We start from the raw sequence: 22,882 nt of genomic DNA, 5'->3' as shown, positions 1-22,882 counted from the left end.
GCTAGAAGAAATGTTTATGGGGAGAGCTTTTAAAAATAGGTTTTCATACCCATAATAAAAATTAAAACATTTCTGCCGGGCGGTAGTGGCGCACGCCTTTAATCCCAGCACTCGGGAGGCAGAGCCAGGCGGATCTCTGTGAGTTCGAGGCCAGCCTGGGCTACCAAGTGAGTTCCAGGAAAAGGCGCAAAGCTACACAGAGGAAACCCTGTCTCGAAAAACCAAAAATAAAATAAAATAAAATAAAACATCTCTATGGCTAAAAGGCAAGATCATTGTTAGACTAAATAGTACAATTATGTGAGGAAAAAAAATGACATGCTCCTTTCTAAACATGCTCATTGTTGCTGCCGGTAAGTATCGTAAAGAGTACCAACTAGCTCCCTTGTGAACCACGCCAGTCTAAAAACAGTCAGCTAGGGTTACACTGAACAAGACCTTGGAGAGCATCAAAACACAGGCAATTCTAGAGGGAAAGTTAAGAGGAGGGACTTACAAGAAGGTACAGGACATACAGAGAATACAAACTGCCAGATGCATTTAAGAGCTCCACCAATTAACTTCTAAAGGAAGAGAAATCATGCAGAACAAACTTTAAAATGTAGGGAATGAGGTGACTTTCCAATAAACATATTATAACATGGTAAGTATCTTCTAAGTTTTATTTTGGCCACTTAAAAATAATTGAAGATCTTTCACCAGAACTAACAGGAAAACTTACAAAAAAGCTCAGTTAAAAAAGATATCCATCATTTTTTGTGAGTTTAATCTCAGCTGTCTACAGGTTTGCGTACCATGAAATCACTCACAACACAGGTCAAATGTAATCTCTGAGAGATAACAGCCTTCCTCTATTTTAAATTCAAGCCTGAGGGTCATTTAGAATTACAGACATTTCCTGACCCCCCCCCTCGGAACACAGTGGCCATCTTAGCCTTCTGAGAGTTTATTAGTAGGGATCCAGCTAGTTAGTCTGCAAAATTTGCTTTAAAATAATTACAAAATATAAATGCCAGCTTGTGAAGAAAATAATGGTTATCCCAGATAGACTCCTTCCTAAAATGTCCCATGGCTTAATTTTGATTTTTGTTGTAGATAAAGCAAACATATTTTACTGGATGAGGTGCATTGTAGCTAGCTGTGAACAAGTGATTTTTTTTTTTTATTGTAAGTGCAGAAATAAGCACTTTCCGGTAATGGCTCAAATTACATTGATTTTCGCAGTTATGGGCTTACCTAAAGCCTGCTGTTAATCACTCACGTCATGCTAATCATGTCTCAAGCTCTTTTTGAATTAAACCCACTGTGCTAGGAACAGCAAGAACAAAAGCAAATCCAGACTAGGAAGCTCCTGTCCTTTGCTTTCCTTCAATTGATGTGGACCCCACACCATCCTAGCCCGGTCTTTGTTATACTTCCAAGGCAATTTCTTTTCACCATAGATCCATACTTGTTAGACCTCCCTACAGCTTGATGACAATTCTTTACTAAAATACAAATTGTTTTTTCTCACACGCACAGCCTTTTACAAGAAAATAATTAAATGTTTCTTCATGAAATGGGTTGATGTAATATTCTGCAAAGTTATTCTATATTTTAGAGAAAATATCCCCAGACCTTCAGCTTAATTGGGAGAATTGTTTTATTTATGATTGATGTAAACTAAATATCTTATGCAAGTGCCAGGATACATTTATAATCATGACCCTGTGTGCAGAATTTGTGAAGCAATACTGCCACCAAGAGGTAAATCCAAAACAAATTAATTGGTGATTAATTTTGGAAAAAAAATTATCTTCACATAGTTGCTCTGTACCTAGATTGCTGGTGATAACAGGCTGGCTTTTTGTGCTATCACTGTTAGGATTTAATGCCCATCCCCTGTGATAGATGATAATTTCACTTCAGATATATACAAAAGCAAACAGTGATAACTATTTTGGAAGAAGATAATTTATCAATTTAATAAAAAGGTTTATAAAGTAGCTGATTTACAAGATAAATTTAATATTACATAAAGGAAGCTCTCAGTGTGACAATATGAAGGTGAGGATGGAAATAAACTCAGGGAATTAAAAAGAGTTACCCACAAACACTTTTGGCTAGAACAGCAATCCCTTGCTGCCTAGCACAGCCAGTTCCCAAAACGACTGTGCAAGGCTCAGCAAGACAGCTTCTACCTGGCATGGGAATCACAAGATATTGATGTGGTTGAGACTGCGGGAGATATGGGAAGAAAGGGACAAAGAGGGGGAGGACAGAGGGAGGGGGAAACGTGGCTTGTTTGGCCAAGAGTGGCTCAAGTATTCAGTTACCAAAACCATATAATACCCGTCATACATTCTCCCATCCCCAGCTGGAGCTGGGCACACACTATGGCAGTGGTTTAAGGAAGCTCTGTTTACTGCCTTGTTTTTATTTTTATTTTTTCCTAATGTCAGAAGGTGAGACGGGGCACACAGATCTTTAGCTTACTTAGATTTAAGTCTGATTCCCTTCTGGGGTTACAGCAGATAAGCATGGGGCTTATTGAGATTTAAAACAAATTACTTTCCGGTACAGTGTGTACCCTCCAAGACAGGCTGTGGAGGCACACATTTAACACCCTGCCAGAGGTTCATCCCATCCTCCAAATGCCATCAAGTCTGCTGGAGTGCCTTGTGCCAATGCTCTGACCTCTGCCATTCGGTTTCCAGGTCCGTGTCCCCGGCAGGGAGGATCTCCACTTCCCCTATCAGATCTGTGAAGTCGCCACTGCTCATCCGCAAGACTCAGACAACCGTGGCGGCCACAGGCCCCGAGGTGCCTCCCCCTTGGAAGCAAGAGGGCTATGTGGCCTCCTCCACTGAGGCGGAGATGAGAGAGACCACAATGACAAGCTCTACCCAGATCAGAAGAGAAGAGCGATGGGAAGGGAGATACGGTGTCCAGGAGCAAGTGACCATCAGTGGAGCGGCAGGCGCCAGTGTGTCAGCCAGCTCTTCAGTCACAGCTGGGGCTGTTGCTACTGGGGCTAAAGAGGTACGGTCAGAACTCTCTGCTTTCCCAATTTTACCCCCTGGTTCCTCTGACCCGATTACATGCATGGAACAGTCCGGATAGGCTAGAGAGGAGATGCCTAGGCGCCTGAAACTGTAACCAGTATGGAAGGAAGGTCAAGTTTGGTTGTCATGCTTTACAAAGACATCTTTTAATTGGGCCAAAGACTCATCTGTGAGGTTTGCATAAAGTAGGGATTTTAATGATGCAGACTTCATCGTTCTGGGCAGTAATGGGCAACTGTGTATGAACAGATTTTGCCTCTCCCGGTAGTTCGGTTTTCACGAACTTTCTTCCAGTTGCGTCATTTTAAAACAGCGGTTCTCAACCTGCGGGCCACGGCTCCTTTGGCAAACCCCTATCTCCAAAATTATTTGGGTCGCGATTCGTAGCAGCAGCAAAATGGCAGTTATGAAGTAGCAATGGCAATAATTTTAGGGTCTCGCGTGGGTCACCACAACATGAGGAACCGCGGCGCCAGGAAGGCTGAGAGCCGCTGTTTTAAAAGCATCGTGTTTGTTGCTTGACAACACAGGTGAAACAAGAGACCGACAAGAGCGCAGCTGTTGCGACCGTTGTTGCTGCTGTTGATATGGCCAGAGTGAGAGAACCAGTTATCAGTGCTGTAGAGCAAACTGCTCAGAGGACAACCACGACTGCTGTGCACATCCAACCTGCTCAAGAACAGGTGCGCACAGGACCGCCAGGGGGCGCTCGAGCGCATCCGGCTCCATCCCGCTTTCAGTAATTGGACATTCAAATCCCTTGCTGAACCAAACCCTGCTGAAGGCAGCAGGCTGCCCAGAAGGCAGCAGGCCGCCCAGCATGGCCCAGGCTTTCAGAGCTTCCAGAGGAAAAGGTGGCCAGAAATATCAAATGTGTTTAAGCTGTAAATATCACAGGAGCAGACCGGGTCAGAAGAAATACCTGGGCTATGTGAGGCAAGCAAAAGTTAACTACTGTTTTCAAGACATCCAGGGACTGCAGGAGGCTGGCAGGCATGAATAAAAGGCAGGTCAAAGTCTGAGTTCAGTTCCCACCTAAGCGAGGCATGGAAACTACTACTTCAGGGCAGACATAGATTTCTCCAAGCTTCCCTCAAAGGACCTTGACTTTTACTTTCCTCAAAACAAATGTGACATTTGATTCACGGCTGGAAAGAAATATAAATACAGGGTCACATCCCGCCTCATATTGTGTTATAGTCTAAAAGCCCTCTAGCTTTCCTCCCGGCCCTGCGGGGTTGATGGTTACACCATAGTCCTGATGGATTAGCAGAAGCTTCTGAGTGATGTGTACTAAAATGTTTCCTGTCTTTCTTTTATGAAAATCAGGTGAGAAAAGAGGCAGAAAAGACGGCAGTCACCAAGGTGGTAGTTGCCGCAGATAAAGCCAAGGAACAAGAGTTAAAATCAAGAACCAGAGAAGTGATTACAGCAAAAAGAGAGCAGACGCACATAACTCATGAGCAGGTGAAGATGAGCTTTGATTTTGCAATGCACCGTTGTGTCAATACAGACAATAGAATTTTTACTGTGAAACAAGTTAATTCCAAGGCTGTGTGTCTGGTTTCGCACAAATAACATCCTAGGGTCATATATGTCTACCCCTGAGCACTTGAGACCAATGTCCCTTAGAGTCACTAAGCATTCATATTGGAAATCAGATGAAGGTCTGTGTCATCTAACTTTTTTTTATAATCATCTACACCAAGTATAGGTTTACTATGTGGCTGTGTATAGGGAACAAGCAGAGTTAAAACCAAACAGATGAAATAGGTGCTGTGGTAGGACCAGGGGAAGATGGATGGGAAATCTGAATATGACAATTTAAAAGCTTAACACTGCTTCCTGAGCCTTGGGCATGGGTTTCACATGAGATGCACAGTGTGATCATAGCAGGTCAAACGGTCAGAGATTGAATTAGAAGCATTTGGAGACAGACAGGAGAAGGCCTGTTGATAGGGCTGTTGGCTAGTGGAGCCAATTGTCTGCAGGAGAGTTGAGAGGATAAATTTTCAAATCCCTTTTCACCCTGTGGTCATGAGTTTCAGTGATAAGGTACCTGAGGATGGGAAGGACTCATTCTTTAGACATCGGATAGAAGCCAAACATCCTTCTGTGGCTCAGGATTTGAGCAACACTTTGCCAGAGCTAGATGCCATGGTGTCTCAATTTTAGACAACCCTTCATATTCAAAACCATTATCATATTTAGAAAAAGTATGAAACCAAATAGCATAGAAAGGCAGGCTGTAAATTATTCTTGGATTCTCATAGTAAAATAAAGAGCCAGGCAAATGACTTCTTGGGACTTCCAAAGTAATATTCTGAGCTCTAATATTATCTTCAGACAACAAAATTAGCACCTAATTAAATTGCCTATGACCATCTATGGAAGGCACAAATCTTGTTCAGGTAGATTACAACTGTCGTAAAACAAGCAGCCTTGTATCCAACATTCCCTTTCCTCTAAAGAGACTTATGTATAGGATTCAGAGAGAGAACAAATGTGTTCATATTAATTAAGGTATGATGGTTCAATTAATGATATCTCCAGGAAAAGAATTTCACTCCTTCAAATTCCTGCTTTGTTGCATCTAATACGGTGATAGCCCCATTGAAGACTGGGAAACAATAAGATTCTGTTTTTAAATCATTGATTTCAGATAAGAAAAGAAACTGAAAAAGCGTTTGTACCAAAGGTAGTGATCTCCACAACCAAAGCCAAAGAGCAAGAAACTCGAATTACTGGAGAAATTACTACAAAACAAGAGCAAAAGCAAATAACTCAAGAAACAGTAAGTCTGGCTTTCTGATTTTTACAAATGGCGCATTTCCAACCAGCTGCGTCTACCTCACACTTATACCCAGAACTTCAGATCAGAATCTCAGCTCCCTTTTCTTCCTACTGTTTGCCTGTGTCTAGTGTTAAAACTTGTCCATGGTAGAAATACTATGCACTGTTTTGTGCCCACATGATCAGTTTGTGTAAACTCCACTTGAAGAGTTGGGGGGGGGGGGTACATCCTTGAACTTTCTAAGAGATCATTCATGAACAGAAGGTACACCTCATTGCTACCCCCTAGCTACTAGCTCATCCATTTGGGACATATAACCCGAGTCCTGGGTCAATCAGATTAGGACACTCAGCCTTCATGCAGCTGTGAGGCACACGCCTGTGTGCTCCTGCTGACACACACATGCACACACCTGAGCCCCAAGCACTCTAAGCAGCAAGGGAAATGTTGGATGTTAGAGAAGAGAGTACCCATAATTCCTAGGTGATAAACACTGAAGTAAACACATAGGATATATGATGTCATTGAAGTCTACTTTTCTCCCCTTTGTCACCAAGCTTTAAGGGACAGGGGCTTTTATTACAAGTTCTTTGACCCGTGCTCTCCCCAAAGCTTTTGACTGCTCTAAGAGCTACATTTTTTAAAGTCCATTTGAGAACATCATCTTCTAAAGAGCTAACCAGAGTCAGCTGCCCAGGCTTCACTCACCTTGTCCTCAGGATAAAAGAGTCCTCTAGGGACCCAGGAATCATGCGAGGCAATATTTGGAAGATAGGCATCCCTATGGCCATTGTAACACTGCAGATGGATGAGCTCGGCCGGCTGTGTTTTTCAGCCATTCAGCAACAGCCATTCTTAATATATCAACATAGCCCAAAGATGTCACCTTCTCAATCCTGGCACAGTTTATTCAGGGATAGCTTGGTAGAAAAAGTTCATGCCTCAGGAAAACACATTTGGACCTCTGAATGGGAGATGTGACATCTTCTACCTCATCACTAGGCCTTCAGTATTCTGAATGGGGCCTAGCCATCTCACCATTTCCTTTATGCCCCTTGAAACTCAAATCTTTATTTTACTCTACACAATCAGATAAGACAGGAAACGGAGAAAATTGCTGCATCCATGGTGGTGGTTGCCACCGCCAAGTCCACAAAACTAGAGACAGCCGTGGGAGTTCAAGAAGAAATTGCCATACAAGATCAAATGCACCTCACTCAGGAACAGGTGATGACTTCTTCCTGCCAGTGTGAAAGTCACTCTTGCGTCACGTCACCGCAAGCCATCCACATTTTCATCATGGCTCTTAATCATCACTCTCCTCTTCAAAATCTCACAAGCCCTCACCGCCCATCTGGCTTTCACTGTCACTCTTGTTCCTAACTCAGCTTCTCTTTAGATTGCTACTAATAGATTATAATTCATCTCTGTGTCTTCCTATGGATGTAGACTCCAGTATTCAAGGCACAAGCATGCACGTGTTGAGTCTCTACTGGAACTCTGGATAGATTATATAAACAATGTGATAAAGAGAAGGATCATATCTTAGTCTTTTCTTCCTAATCCCATTTTTCCTTTTAGTCATGCTATTTTGGCATTTTTGCCAGTGAAATACTATGGGTGATCAAGACAATCCAGTGATGTTTAATGAAGTATCTGTGAATAACTGGAAAAACTCTGCCTCTTTTTCCAGTTAGTTTGTTTTTATTAGCGGCTCATGAAATTTACTGACATTTTCTTACCTTTCTCCTGAAATCATATAACCAGATGATAAAGGAAACTAGGAAAACAGTGGTACCCAAAGTCATAGTTGCCACGCCCAAGATTAAAGAGCAAGATGTAGTATCAAGAACTAGAGAAGCCATCACTACCAAAAGAGATCAAGTCCAAATAACTCAGGAAAAGGTGAATGCAGATACTTGGGATGTGAAAAAGTTCATCTTTAAGCTAATCTCTAGTAAACCATTAACTGTTACATAATAGGAATTATTAATCTGTTTTTCTTTTTAAATTCATAACTAAAATTAGTAAATATGTGACTGAGTACCATTAACTTCCCCTTCACACTTGACATTCACCCACCTATAACATTTGTAATTCATCTTGTTAATAACTGTCATTAGCATGAGCATTAGCATTTTAGTTTAATTTTTAAAAGCAATATATGGAAGCATCTAGAGATTATTCTGCAGATAACACTGCTAAGTTCTGTGATTCCCAGTCATTCTATGCAAGCACTGCTAAGTGAGGATTTAACTCTGAATGATTTTACCTTTGCATCCCACTAGCCGGGGAATGGAGTATGTGTGTGTGTGTGTGTGTGTGTGTGTGTGTGTGTGTGTGTGTGTGTGTGTGTTGGGGGAGGGGAGTCATGCCCTGTGTGTCTGAAGCCCATACGACTTAAACTTTGCTTTTACATAATGATCAGATGAAAAAGGAAGCTGAAAAAACTGCCTTGTCTACGACAGCAGTTGCCACTGCTAAAGTCAGAGAACAAGACACAGTTCTGAGATCTAGAGAAGCCATGGCAAGTAGACAAGAACACGTCCAAGTTACCCATGGAAAGGTGACTGTGTTATCCCAGTGTGGGATCCATGATAATCTATTAATCCCAAACCTCATGTGAAACCCCCATTATAACACATTAATACCAAACACCAACTTTCTTGTGTCAGAGATACTATTAACCAGATTTATTTTTAGATAATTAAACAATTTGAAACTAAAAAGTAAAGTTTTTTATTATTATGAACATTGCAATGTATTTCTTTTCCAGTTTGTTCTTATTGTTGTTTTCAACTTTTTATTATTAACAACTAGAAATCCTCCACAAGTTAATGACTGAAATTGCATGTGGGTAATTTTAAGAGACTCAATGAATATTAAAAAAAAATTGTCGCATACTGGTAATGATGAGTCTTCCAGCGAAGTGTGTGTGTGTGTGTGTGTGTGTGTGTGTGTGTGTGTGTGTGTGTATGTGTGTGTGTATATGCGTGTGTGTGTGTGTGTGTGTGTATGTGTGTGTGTGTGTGCATGTGTGTGTGTTTCGAGGAGTCATGAATCTAGTGCATTATGCTACAATCTAAGGATTTAGTTCAATTACCTGTAATTTTCTTCATGTGAGGCTTCACCTTTTTTGTTCTTGTAAATATCAGAGGAAGGAAACAGAAAACTATAGTGTTGATTTCTATCACAAGATCTTTAATTAATTTTTTTCCAAGAAGATAGCATTCAAACTTTTATCTAAGTCTAATATTTAATGGCACATCTGCCTTCTAGAAGTCTCATATACAACAAATTTTATCATAAGCCATAGTTCAAGAATTATGGTTAATTTTAATTTCTGTCCCCGTTCACATAAATGTGTCTGTCTTGGTTCTGTTGTTGAATGTTAGCTAAAAATGGAGGCTGAGAAAATGTCCCTATCTAGGCTATTAGTGGCCACTGTAAGGCCTACTGAGCCAGCCATACTGCCAAGGACTACAGAAGGACTGGCCATTAAGCAAGAACAAATATATTTGCAAGAAGAGATGAAAGCTAGTGCTGGGGAGGTGAAAGGCTTTGTTTCATCCCATCATTAACTTATACAACTTCTCATCTATCATGAGCCTGTGTGCTCCCAGTGGTCCATTTAATTGCTTTACTTGTCAACAAAACGTGAGAGATTATTAGATTCGGTCTGAGTCCTCCAGAGGCACAGTGAGCATTTCTAGTTATAAAAGACCACGTTACATAACACTTTTCTTAAATTAATTCTCAGCATTTAACTGGTGTAAATTGGGGTCTCCTAATCCAATTTGTGTTCCTACTTATCTGGGTTCCAAGAATAAAAAAGTCTACTAAGGAATAAGAACAGTACCAGTATTCAGTATTCATTTGCAATTATCCACCAAACAGCATATGTATATAAATTTTGATATTATATTAATCCAAGGAAAAGATACATTCTTCCACAAGTTGAAGCATACTACCATAAATAAGACTTTGGAACATGCTTTAAAAATTAGAGGCAATATTTGTTATCTCAGTTGTGTGATTTTGGGTCAACTGAAACCTTCAGTCAGTTTTCTTATCATTAGAATAAAACTAAAACTTCCTCAGATTACCTCCTATCACAGGCTGCTCAAATGATGCCAATGAGATACACTGAAGACTCAGTATCTACAGACAGAGTGATGTTTGTATGAGTGTTCTCTGTTAAACATAAACATATAGAAACATCTATAGAGTCAACTAGTCGCCCATGTGTTTTTATAAAAAACAAAAACTAATAATGAAAATAATATCTGACTTGAGCTCCATGCATCTATTGTGGCTCCTTCCAAAATGCCATCTAACGGGAAGATGGTTTTGGCAGCTTTTCAAACAGATTAGAGTTTTATTCTTCTGAGGGGGAAATTCTCATTAAAGCCCATGATCATAAAAGGCTCAATCCCATCTTTTAATAGTCCTTGTTTATGCCTTGATTATGGTCTGGGGGCTACTTTTTAAAGGTATCTAGGTTCTATACTTGAAGCACATTTCAGATGTACATTAAACCGTAGTCATAGCAGAAGCAAAGACTGAAGATTAATAGGAGGGTACAGCCTTACTTCCAAAGTGCATTGGACAGTCATGGCCACGTGACCATTTGGAATGTTCCTGGTGCTTCCCAGAACTAAAGTATGCATGCCTTGCTTTATGAGGACGCCTTTGCAAATTGTGTTCTCGTTCATGTTAATCAGATTCATAGGAAGGAGAAAATAATGTTTGCCTCTCTCTTTGCTTTAACTCCCAGCAAAGATGAAAGCAAATTGAACTTCAGTGTGAAAGGTTGTTCTCCTGAATCCAAACATGATAACGCTTTCATTTCAATCACAATGTTTTCCTTCGTGTGCTTTAAGAGAGCTATTTTTCTAATAGATTGAATAAAGCGTATCCCCAGTGAGTCATGAGTAAATCCAGTGTTCATTCTCTGATCAGGAGCTTTCATTTTATCTCCCATTTGCATGCAAACATGTCACTCCACAGCAAGTGATTTTTCTGGATGTGATGATGACAGTATTTGAGTATACTTTTATCTTTGCTGTTGCTGTGTCAACACCAGACTAAATGATTGACAAAATAATAAAAATAATCAATGAAGACAACCTGCTCCACAGTCCTGATTTCCCAGTTGCTAATTGATTGTCTGTCTAGCCTAGGTAAATCGTTTGAAATACTCAAAATGTCCTTAGGACTTTTTATACATATTGTGTCGTTCTATCTTGTGTCTGTGTAGTCTATTGTCTAGCATATAGCAGACAGGGATAGTATAGCAATAGGAGTCTTTGCAATATAATAATTAGTTAATTATAAATTCTTGGAAGAGCCACATTACATTTCTGAGCAATTAACCTCTCTACATAACATGAGTACTCTCTACTTACCACACCTTTCACCTTTGTCTGTTCTGAGTAACTAGGGGAGCAGTCCCAGGAGGCTATCCCTGGAGGGAGATGTCCACGTGTGACATTGACATTACTGTCTATTAACTTGGGAACCCTTGTCTCCAGGTGGGCGTTGGGAAAAAGGCAGAAGCTGTGGCTACCGTTGTAGCTGCTGTGGACCAGGCTCGTGTGCGAGAACCCAGGGAGCCCGTGCACGTAGAGGACTCATACACCCAGCAGACCACGTTAGAGTATGGCTATAAGGAACACATTTCCACCACAAAGGTGCCTGAGCAGCCCCAGCGCCCAGCCTCAGAACCCCACGTTGTCCCTAAAGCAGTCAAGCCTGTTGTGATTCAGGCTCCCTCTGAGACTCATATCAAAACTACTGACCAAATGGGAATGCACATATCATCACAGGTAAGTCTGCGGCTGCATTTCATTGTGTGTGGGAAAGCAGGCACACATGCTGTGGGCACCTGGTGAACAGTGATGTCACTGAGTTTCATTTAATGCAGGTCAAGAAAACGACAGATATATCAACTGAAAGATTAGTCCATGTGGATAAACGCCCCCGCACAGCAAGCCCTCACTTTACTGTTTCAAAAATTACTGTACCTAAGACAGAACATGGATATGAGGTAAGATGTGGGGCATAATAAAGAAATGGTTAACTAAAAAAGAATAGTTCCTTGCTCGTGATTTAGGACATTTTTTGTGTAGCCAATTGGGTTCCATTTTGATGGGGTACCAGTGTTCATGGTGGATTCAGATGCTGGAGCCTTGTCTTCTGAACAAGGTCTCCTAGGATGAAGTCAATGAAAAGTTGTTAGCTTCCAACCCCAAGGAGACAAAATCCTCACAGGCTCAGGCTTCTCTGTCTCTTCCTTCAAAGATGGCTCAAACTCAGTTGCTTTGACTAGTGCATGTGTGTGTGTGTGTGTGTGTGTGTGTGTGTGTGTGTGTGTGTGTGTGTTTCAAAACAAAGTTTCTTTGTGTAGCCCTGGCTGTCTTGGAACTTACTCTATAGACCAGGCTGGCCTCAAACTCAGAGATTCACCTGTCTTTGCCTCTCGAGTATTGATATTAAAGGCGTTAGCTTTTAAGTTAGCTACTGCCCAGCTTGATTAACATATTTCTAATCACTTTGTAAATGGTAGTAGTTTATATAGTATAATGTCTCATAAGCTGTGAGACACTTCAAGTAACTTAACTGCATGTATTTTAATAAGAGAAGACAATGACAAGTCAAATATGCACATGATCCATATAGCAAAGTGGAGAATGTCTGTTTTCACCTGTCACATAGACTTGTGGCTGCATCCATCCAAATGTGCAATCCCCAAATATTCTTAGAATTGATCAATTAAAAATTAGAGTTCCCCAATAATGCTCCAATGCCCCATTCATTATTATCACATGACAGTTAAATTGGATTGTGGAACGACACAGCTCTGGACTAGAGTCCTACTTCTGTTCCTTATAACCATGTGGGGAAACACAGAACAATCCTCAATATTAATTACTAGAGTCTTTATAGCAAGGACTTGCCTTCTCTGTCCTCAAAGAATCATAAGCAATGCATAATGCCTGTGTCTGAGGATAATCTCAAGTTACTACTGAAACCAAATAACCACACACATACCCCAGAACAGAAACAACTAAGGAACCCATCAGAATACTTCTCTGAATGTCTGTTTTTACCTTTCATGCACACTTGTGACTGACATCCAAATGTATGACCACAAAGGACTTCTAAAATTTATCAGTATTTAAAATTTTATTTTTAATTTACTGTTATAATGAAGATTGCAAGTGTAGCATTCATCAGAGCTGAGTGAAGAAATTTCCTGACTGAGCTCTTGAGGATCCATAAAATAAGGGGCACTTCACGCAACTCTCTCAAGGGGCAATTTTAAACCTTTCTAGATAAACAGAAATTGGTTGATCTCTGCCTTTTCATTAACTGTAAGAGAAATAATGGAAGTATTTGGTCACATAGAAAGTATTTTGGTCAAAGAGACCAAAGCCAGCCATGGTGCGTGTGCCCGTAATGCCAGCATTCGGGGGCAGACAGAGAGAGGCTCAATACTCAGACACCAGTGCTGAGCATTTCTGAATGACTTGCAGGACAGCCCAGTAATGCCACCTCACTGCTCTTCCATCCAGGCATCGATAGCTGGTAGTGCTATCGCCACACTACAAAAGGAGCTGTCTGCCACATCTTCTACTCAGAAGATCACCAAATCGGTAAAGGCACCCACCGTGAAGCCTGGAGAGACGAGAGTAAGGGCAGAGCCGACCCCTTCCCCACAGTTTCCCTTTGCTGATATGCCGGCACCAGATACTTACAAGAGTCAAGCTGGCATTGAGGTGAAGAAGGAAGTTGGGGTGAGCATCAGTGGCAGCACCCTTCGTGAGGAGCACTTCGAAGTACTGCATGGGCGTGAAGCCAAGGTGGGTCACTGGCTGACTGGGAGGGTGCTCTTCTCCTTCCCATGCCTCATTTCATCAAGCATGCTATGGAAGGGTGTAGCTGGAGAGTTTTCTTTCCGGGTCCCGCCAAACCCCAGCAGTCTGACAGCACACTTATAAAATAAACACACAGACGCTTGTATTATTTAAACTGTTTGGAAAATGGCTCAGGCTTCTAGCTATCTAGTTCTTATATCTTAAATTAATCCATTTCTATAAATCTATACCTTGCCATGTGGCTTGTGGCTTACCGGCATCTTCACATGCTGCTTGTCATAGCGGCAGCTGGCAGTGTCTCCTTCACTCAGCCTTCCACTTCCCAGAATTCTCCTCTCCTTGTCCTGCCTACTTCCTGCCTGGCCACTGGCCAATCAGTGTTTTATTTATTGACCAGTCAGAGCAATTTGACATACAGACCATCCCACAGCAGAAAGGATGTGGTTTTTGCAGAAATACTTTTATTACTTGCTAGGTGCTGATGGTTCACAAGATTTCCCTTAACTCCATGGCTATTTTGTAACCTCTTTTCTCAAAACTGTAGGTAACAGAAGCAGCTCGAGTGCCAGCACCTGCTGAAGTCCCTGTCACTCCACCTACCTTAGTCTCGGTGAGTAAACACATCGACATGTTGGCCCCTATTTACCTGTGCTCAAACCCCTTCAACATGTGCTAGCAAAGACCGAGTTCTCATACTTTCAGGAAAGTGCCATCGTTGGCTTATAAACTCTGGCTTTCACGGTGTACCCTGTTTGGCCAGGAAAGGGCATTTCCACTCAGCAACCATCATTCTTACTGTTTTTAATGATCCTGATATCTGTACAGCTATACTTCAGGAACTGTGGGGCTATAAAGAGCAACTGGGTCCCTTGGGAGTCTTTGCCTTGCCACCAGTGGAAATGTACAAAAACAGACAGTTAATGAAACACAGAAGGTTCTCAGCACCCTGATGGATCAGCAGATCAGCTCCAGCTAGGGGTCCCATGGAAAAACTTCGTTGACTGATGGTGTTTGTTGCTGGGCCTTACTGCTTCTCTAGAATTTAAACGTGAGAATAACAGGAGCTTCCTGGTTATATGGCATTCATGTAATTCCACTACAGAGATCAGGACATGCCTGGCACGGATTTCTAATTGGGAATATTCCAAGTCTGTGCTAACTGTTCTAGAGCCCTCATCTTAGGGCGTTTTACGCCAATTAAAATGTTCAAGTTCCAGCCACGTATCTGATCTAATCTATAGAGGTGATTAGTGTGTATGTGCACAGTAGTATTTCCTTTCCCTTCTCTTTTCAGGGCTTAAAAAATGTGACTGTCATAGAAGGTGAATCTGTCACCTTGGAGTGCCACATCTCTGGATACCCATCTCCCAAAGTGACATGGTACAGGGAAGACTACCAAATCGAAAGTTCCATTGACTTCCAGATAACCTTCCAGAGTGGAATCGCCCGTCTCATGATCCGCGAAGCCTTTGCGGAGGACAGTGGACGGTTCACCTGCAGTGCTGTGAATGAGGCCGGTACCGTCAGCACTTCCTGCTACCTTGCTGTACAAGGTCAGTGACTCCCCTTCTTGACCCTAACATCTGTCCGTCCATCCGTGGCACCTCCTTCGGCAGCCACACCCTTTAGTAGCGGTTTCTGCACACATCCACGTTCTTTCCCTTGTGGGAGGTACAAAGTAGATCCCAGGGTCCACCAACTCTCGGCACTGTGGTCACTAGTGGAGCAGACTAGAGACTCACGCCAATGTCACCTTTTGCCTTCTAGTGTCAGAAGAGTTTGACAAGGAAACAACTCTAACTGAGAAATTTGCCGCGGAAGAGAGACGGTAAACCCTTCTTTCGCCAGCTTAGCCGCTGTTTTTGCATGGTGTTGACGCTTCTTTCCTGTAGTGACCGGTCCATGGCTGCCTAGCAGCTCACAGGCCTGGCCTTCTCTTCCCAGCTTCGTGGAGTCACGAGATGTCGTAATGACTGACACCAGCATCACAGAGGAGCAGGCAGGGCCTGGAGAACCCGCCGCGCCTTACTTCATTACAAAGCCAGTGGTCCAGAAACTGGTGGAAGGGGGGAGCATTGTGTTTGAATGCCAGATCGGTGGCAACCCAAAGCCCCATGTCTACTGGAAAAAAGCTGGTGTCCCTCTCACCACCGGATACAGGTACTCCAATGGCTGATAGTAGAATTCTCTATGGGGTTATATATAGATATATAGCTATATGGGTATTCTAAAGATACCCTAAAGAGAAGTAGAACTTGCCCTCCCCATCAACCCCTGAATGCAGATCCACTCATAATGAAATGCTATTGGTTATTCTGAGGTGTTTGTATATTCTCACACAGTTCGGAGGGTTGTTTTGGTTTGGTTTGGTTTTTGGTATAAGGGATTGACATAAGACTTCCAGACAAGCACTCTACCATGTAACTGTATTCTCAGACTTTCATATAGAGTTTTCTTGAGAAATAAAGCTTTGCAAGAAGAGGAGATGGAAGACATATTTTACAATTCCGGCTTAATTAACTGATAGTGTTATAAAATAAACTATCGTACACACCCAATTCCAGAAAATATTTGAGGGAACTTTCAATAAATACATACTATAACTAAGTTGCTACACAATAAAAATAGAGGTTATATAATGGAGAAAGCTAGTTATGCATGAAAGCCTGTATTAATAAGTTTTTGCAATTGAATGAAAGGATGCTGTAAACACATAGATCTTATTTCTTATGAATTTGGATCTGCAGTGTACCAAGGTCTAAATACTGAGGTATTTAGACTTTATAGTTTGGATTATTCATTTTACCTTTAAATAACTAACAAAGAGAAAATACCTATTGTTTAGGTGTCCATATCACTTGCCAGCATAAGCGCTGAAGGCAAGGACTTCCCTATGTGGCACTGCATTCTGTTGTCTGTTTTGTTTTGTTGTGATGGGTTGCCTGGTGTTGCCCAGACAGGTCTGAACTTCTGGGATCAATCAAACCTATGTACCTCAGCCTCCGTGATTCTGAGACTATCAGTGCATGCTACCATGCCCACCTGAACAATCTTTGAAATAAAAACTTCAAGTTGTTGGTCCTTCATTATACATCACATGCATTTTCTCAGTTTTCAACAAATTCATCGTCTCTTTTTGGCAGAACTTAAACACAGGTCTCTTGCCACTGAATTCTGTATCATAGAGCCATTTATAAGTAAGTTTAGCTCTTTTACTCTAAGGAGGGTTGTGTATGACTAACGTTTTCATTTATTCATTTCCGTGAAGATACAAAGTGAGTTATAACAAACAAACTGGTGAATGCAGACTGGTGATTTCTATGACGTTCGCTGACGATGCTGGAGAATACACTATTGTCATCCGTAATAAGCACGGGGAAACCTCGGCATCTGCCTCCTTACTCGAGGAAGGTAAGGACAGTCCAGAGCTGTTCCTGCACAATATGAACCGAAATGAAGGAGGGAGGCTGTGTGTTTGCACAAAGACATATTGCAGCTTCCCAGTTCTCATAATTCGTCCCTATACCTTCCAGCCTCAGCTATACAGACGATGTTTTAGGCTACAAAGCCTTGAAAGCTATACCGTGCTGATCTGCTGAGTCCTAACAATAGTTCTTACTTGGTAAAGGACACTATTTTATGTTCCCTGGAAGATGCAGGGATTCTACCTCCAGATGCCTTGCAGGTCCAGGCAGCCAGCATGCCTCAACACCAGATGGTAGTGGTGAATTGGAGGATGCACCCCTTGCTTCCAGAGAGCAGTGGCCCTCCCTTGCAGTGTTCCCTGGCAAGCATGCACCATGCCCAGGGCTGGAGCCTCCAGTATTTTATAGCAAAGCTGAAAGTCAGAATTTATCAACGTTCATAATTTAAAGAAGAAAAGTCTCTTAGTATTCATGCCAAATAAAATGTGTTCTGAGTCACCATTAGTCTCCGGTGGGTTTTCCTATTTGTGGAAGACCATCCCATATTCTGTTTCCCTTGATCTGCTCCAGACCCCTTAAAGGAAGTTACCTTCTTATCCTTATTTAGCAGTTGAAGCACAGAAAACTCCAGCAGGCAAATGAATTGTTAATAGCCTCAGAGCAAATGAGGAAGACCTCTGGGGGAATCCCAAAGGACAGGCTGCTGCTATCAAATTCTGTATACAATAGTTTTACTTGTTAATGTGCATTTGGTTTTGAGATAAGACCTAATAAATCTTTATGGAACCATTTTTGATGATAAAAATTTGGAAAACCTGGCTTTGGTTAATTTATCCTAGACACAGTTTGCCTGATCGAGTAGTGGTATGGATGCTTTTTGATAAGAGCACCAAAAATTGACTTGTGGTCTTGTCTCTCAGCTGATTTTGAGGCACTGGTGAAGTCCCAGCAGGAAACGCTTTACCAGACACACATGAGTACATTTATTCAAGAACCCAAAGTGGGGGAAATAGCGCCTGGATTTGCATATTCTGAATATGAAAAAGAATATGAGAAGGAACAGGCCTTAATTAGGAAGAAAATGGCCAAAGACACTGTGATGGTCAGAACTTTTGTAGAAGACCAAGTAAGTATAACAATAACAGCTAACTAAACCAGTTCATAAATCACATTTTTCTCCCACAATTCCTCATTTTTTGATATATTCATCTTCAACCATTTGTAGGTCACATTCACTGCTAACATGTTTCTTTGATTTTCATGGTATATTGCACTTGAAATTTGAGAAATGGGAATATAAAATGTGAAAAAATATGACTTTAGAAATAAGGGTTGTATATTCAAAAAAGGACAAGTATTAAAATAACCAAGTCCATAATACCACTCTCTCTCCATCTCTGTGACAAACACCCACAAATAACCCATACTCTGGGATTACAATTTACATAACATGCATTTACTGACAAAGACTCCTTCTGTGTAATTAAAATTAAACCAAATGTAGAAACCATCTAGATTCTTCTCACAGTTAAAAATGTCATTAAGTCTTCAACACTGAAACTAATATAGTGTTAAAGTCCTTAAAGGACTTCTATCTGTGAGGATGTAACTTTTTAACAAGTTATCATCTTTTTACTATATAGGAATTCCATATTTCTTCCTTTGAAGAGAGGCTTATCAAAGAAATTGAATATAGAATAATAAAGACTACGTTGGAAGAGCTTCTTGAGGAAGATGGCGAAGAAAAGATGGCAGTTGACATTTCTGAATCTGAAGCTATCGAATCAGGATTTGATATAAGAATAAAAAATTATAGAATTCTTGAGGGGATGAGTGTCACTTTTCATTGCAAGATGTCTGGATATCCATTACCCAAGGTAAAATAAAAATATGTGTGGAAATGTGCCTCCACACTGTGGTAAAGACACAAATAAGTTATACCACGTGTGTTTAATCCTAAATGATTCACACACACATGACGTTCTCCGCAGATTGCCTGGTATAAAGATGGCAAGCGCATCAGACATGGGGAGAGATACCAAATGGACTTCCTACAGGACGGCAGAGCCAGCCTGCGCATCCCTGTTGTCCTTCCAGAAGACGAGGGTATCTATACCGCCTTTGCCAGCAACATTAAAGGAAATGCAATTTGCTCAGGGAAGTTGTATGTGGAGCCAGCTGCTCCATTCAGTGCTCCAACTTACATGCCCACACCAGAAGCAGTGAGCAGAATCAGGTAAGACTTCTACTTGGAATTGAGTGGTGTTCAATTTGTTTTAAAACACCAAACATTCCAGTTGCAAATTACTACCATATGAAAAATAAGGACTGAAATAGTACAGAAGTCAACCACTGGTGATGCTGGCAATTGCTCTTTGAAGGACGAAGAATTTTCATCAGTACAGCAAACTATTTTCCTCTATATCTAAGATAACAATAGTGCCTGTTTATTTAACATGTGGTCTTAATGAATGATACCCTGGATTTATATAGCAACCCTACAATGGAGTGGGTGTTACTGCTATTTTGGAAATGGGAACACTGAGATTGCAAGAGGCTGTGAAAATCAATTTAGTTCATCCAGCCTGATAGTCACATTATAAATGCAAGCTAGTCTGAATACAAAAATTAATGTAGGATTTGGCATTGTTTTGTTAGTAAATCTAATTTCTGTTTTTCTTCCTCTTAGATTAAAAAATACATTTTCTTTTACCCTACATTTATTTATTGGGTTATTAACAAGTGAACAATTATTAACATAGTTTAGTAATTGGACCAAGAAAATATAATGACTAATTTAGAGGATGGTAATATAGGCTGCCTAAGATTTTGAGTCTGGGTACCTGGGTGTGTTGAGTGACCAGGGTTTAATATAAGCAAAACACAACCTTAAGAACAATAATAGTATGTTCTTCTTTGGAGTTCAGTGGGTTTGAGGTAAGTTCTAAAACATTCAGAAGTAAATTCCAAAATAACATCAACAGTTAAGACAGATTTTCTTCTGTGCTTTCTGTATGCTTCATGAAATAATGGTTACCCTCATTCTCCAGGTCTGTGTCTCCACGTTCAGTGAGCAGGTCACCTATACGCATGTCCCCTGCAATGTCCCCTGCACGGATGTCCCCCGCACGGATGTCCCCTGCACGGATGTCACCTGCGCGGATGTCCCCTGGACGCAGGCTGGAGGAAACAGATGAATCACAGCTGGAGAGACTGTATAAGCCAGTCTTTGTGTTAAAACCTGCTTCTTTCAAATGTTTAGAAGGACAGACTGCCAGATTTGACTTAAAGGTTGTGGGGAGACCCATGCCAGAGACATTCTGGTTTCACAATGGTAAGCACAGTACACTTTCACTAATGAGTCACCGAACACAGAAACAAACGTATGTGAATATCCAACAATGAAAAAAAACTATTTTGTTTTTGCTTATTTTTTTAACAGGACAGCAAATTGTCAATGATTATACACATAAAGTTGTCATTAAAGAAGATGGAACTCAGTCACTGATTATTGTCCCTGCGTCACCCAGTGACTCTGGTGAATGGACTGTGGTTGCCCAAAACAGAGCAGGAAAATCTACAATATCTGTGACTTTAACTGTGGAAGGTAAAACAAGAGTTTTATTAAGATGAAAACAAACTATTTCACCATTTGGGTCATAAACAATCATAACCTTTTTCTTTCAGCTGTGGAACACCAGATAAAACCAGCCTTTGTAGAAAAACTGAAAAATGTCAACATAAAGGAAGGTTCCCGGCTTGAAATGAAAGTCAGAGCTACAGGGAACCCCAACCCCGACATTGTGTGGCTGAAAAACAGTGACATCATTGTGCCTCATAAATACCCAAGGATCAGGTATGTTTGAAAGGATAGTTAAATTAAACTCCTTGTACAAGTCCAATAGTCAAACATGCAGAAGTGTGTTTCTGACTACCACTATATTGATGATTTTTGTTTTCATGTTTTTAAACAGGATTGAAGGAATCAAAGGAGAAGCCTCCCTTAAGATTGATTCCACTGTCGGCCAAGATTCTGCCTGGTATACAGCCACTGCTATTAATAAGGCAGGCCGGGACACCACAAGGTGCAAAGTCAATGTCGAAGTTGAGTTTGCTGAACCTGAACCAGAGAGAAAACTGATCATCCTGCGAGGGACATACAGAGCAAAGGAGATCGCTGCCCCGGAACTGGAGCCTCTCCATTTGCGATACGGTCAAGAGCAGTGGGAAGAGGGGGATCTCTATGACAAGGAGAAACAGCAGAAACCGTTCTTCAAGAAGAAACTCACTTCCCTCAGGCTGAAGCGCTTTGGACCTGCCCACTTCGAATGCAGACTCACACCAATTGGAGACCCGACAATGGTAGTGGAGTGGCTCCATGATGGGAAGCCCCTGGAAGCAGCCAACAGGCTCCGAATGATCAATGAGTTCGGATACTGCAGCCTTGATTACGGAGCTGCATATTCTAGAGACAGCGGCGTCATCACGTGCAGAGCCACTAACAAATACGGGACCGATCACACATCTGCTACTCTTATTGTAAAAGACGAGAAGAGTCTAGTGGAAGAATCTCAGTTACCTGAGGGGAGGAAAGGCTTACAGAGAATCGAGGAGCTCGAGAGGATGGCTCACGAAGGTGCACCCTCAGGTGTAACAACAGACCAAAAAGAAAAGCAAAAGCCAGACATTGTCTTGTTCCCAGAGCCAGTGAGAGTGCTCGAAGGGGAGACAGCCCGATTCCGCTGCCGAGTAACAGGCTACCCTCAGCCCAAGGTCAACTGGTACCTCAATGGACAGCTCATCCGGAAAAGCAAAAGGTTCAGAGTTCGCTATGATGGCATTCATTATCTAGATATCGTGGACTGCAAATCCTATGATACAGGTGAAGTCAAGATCACTGCAGAAAATCCTGAAGGCGTGACAGAGCATAAAGTAAAACTTGAAATCCAACAGAGGGAGGATTTCAGATCTGTGCTCAGGCGAGCTCCTGAGCCGAAGCCTGAGTTTCATGTACACGAACCAGGAAAACTCCAGTTTGAAGTACAGAAGGTAGACAGACCCGTTGACACCAGTGAGGCCAAGGAAGTGGTGAAACTGAAGAGGGCTGAAAGAATTACCCACGAAAAGGTGTCCGAGGAGTCTGAAGAGCTGCGCAGTAAATTCAAGCGCAGGACAGAGGAGGGGTACTACGAGGCTATCACAGCCGTGGAGCTTAAATCTCGGAAGAAGGATGAATCTTATGAAGAACTCCTCAAGAAAACAAAAGATGAGCTGCTGCACTGGACCAAAGAGTTAACTGAAGAGGAGAAGAAAGCCCTCGCGGAAGAAGGGAAAGTCACTATTCCAACTTTCAAACCGGAGAGGATTGAACTTAGCCCTAGTATGGAGGCACCCAAAATCTTCGAACGAATCCAAAGCCAGACAGTTGGCCAAGGATCTGATGCCCACTTTAGAGTCAGAGTTGTGGGAAAACCAGACCCTGAATGTGAATGGTACAAAAATGGTGTAAAAATCGAGCGGTCTGACCGAATCTACTGGTACTGGCCAGAAGACAATGTCTGTGAACTGGTCATAAGGGATGTGACCGCAGAAGACTCTGCCAGCATCATGGTAAAGGCCGTCAACATAGCTGGCGAGACTTCAAGTCATGCATTCTTACTTGTCCAAGGTAATCTGAAAATGTTCCATTTAATAGTGCTCTCTCTCTATGCCCATGAATAACCCGTGACATATTTAAAT

At 41.7% G+C, this 22,882-nt stretch overlaps 1 protein-coding gene across 3 annotated transcripts in view; it reads left to right on the top strand.

Moving 5' to 3' along the window:
* The window catches only part of Ttn (titin), a 273,083-nt gene that overhangs the window by 6,940 nt on the left and 243,261 nt on the right, over positions 1-22,882 (top strand). For all 3 annotated transcript variants that reach the window (XM_052723591.1, XM_052723590.1, XM_052723592.1), the window contains exons 6-27: positions 2,697-3,021; positions 3,575-3,727; positions 4,374-4,511; positions 5,707-5,838; positions 6,931-7,065; positions 7,606-7,743; positions 8,267-8,404; positions 11,373-11,666; positions 11,765-11,887; positions 13,416-13,703; positions 14,263-14,328; positions 15,013-15,271; positions 15,486-15,546; positions 15,663-15,878; positions 16,987-17,129; positions 18,064-18,269; positions 18,787-19,020; positions 19,135-19,379; positions 20,194-20,477; positions 20,586-20,750; positions 20,831-20,999; positions 21,118-22,811. In XM_052723591.1, the coding sequence (XP_052579551.1) occupies positions 2,697-3,021; positions 3,575-3,727; positions 4,374-4,511; positions 5,707-5,838; positions 6,931-7,065; positions 7,606-7,743; positions 8,267-8,404; positions 11,373-11,666; positions 11,765-11,887; positions 13,416-13,703; positions 14,263-14,328; positions 15,013-15,271; positions 15,486-15,546; positions 15,663-15,878; positions 16,987-17,129; positions 18,064-18,269; positions 18,787-19,020; positions 19,135-19,379; positions 20,194-20,477; positions 20,586-20,750; positions 20,831-20,999; positions 21,118-22,811 (5,606 nt within the window). The remainder of the gene's footprint in view (positions 1-2,696; positions 3,022-3,574; positions 3,728-4,373; positions 4,512-5,706; positions 5,839-6,930; positions 7,066-7,605; positions 7,744-8,266; positions 8,405-11,372; positions 11,667-11,764; positions 11,888-13,415; positions 13,704-14,262; positions 14,329-15,012; positions 15,272-15,485; positions 15,547-15,662; positions 15,879-16,986; positions 17,130-18,063; positions 18,270-18,786; positions 19,021-19,134; positions 19,380-20,193; positions 20,478-20,585; positions 20,751-20,830; positions 21,000-21,117; positions 22,812-22,882) is intronic.

The sequence above is a fragment of the Peromyscus californicus genome, unplaced genomic scaffold, assembly GCF_007827085.1.
Source record: "Peromyscus californicus insignis strain IS unplaced genomic scaffold, ASM782708v3 Scaffold_7__1_contigs__length_154581171, whole genome shotgun sequence".
Lineage (NCBI taxonomy): Eukaryota > Metazoa > Chordata > Mammalia > Rodentia > Cricetidae > Peromyscus > Peromyscus californicus.
This window is presented reverse-complemented; position numbering and strand designations above follow the sequence as displayed.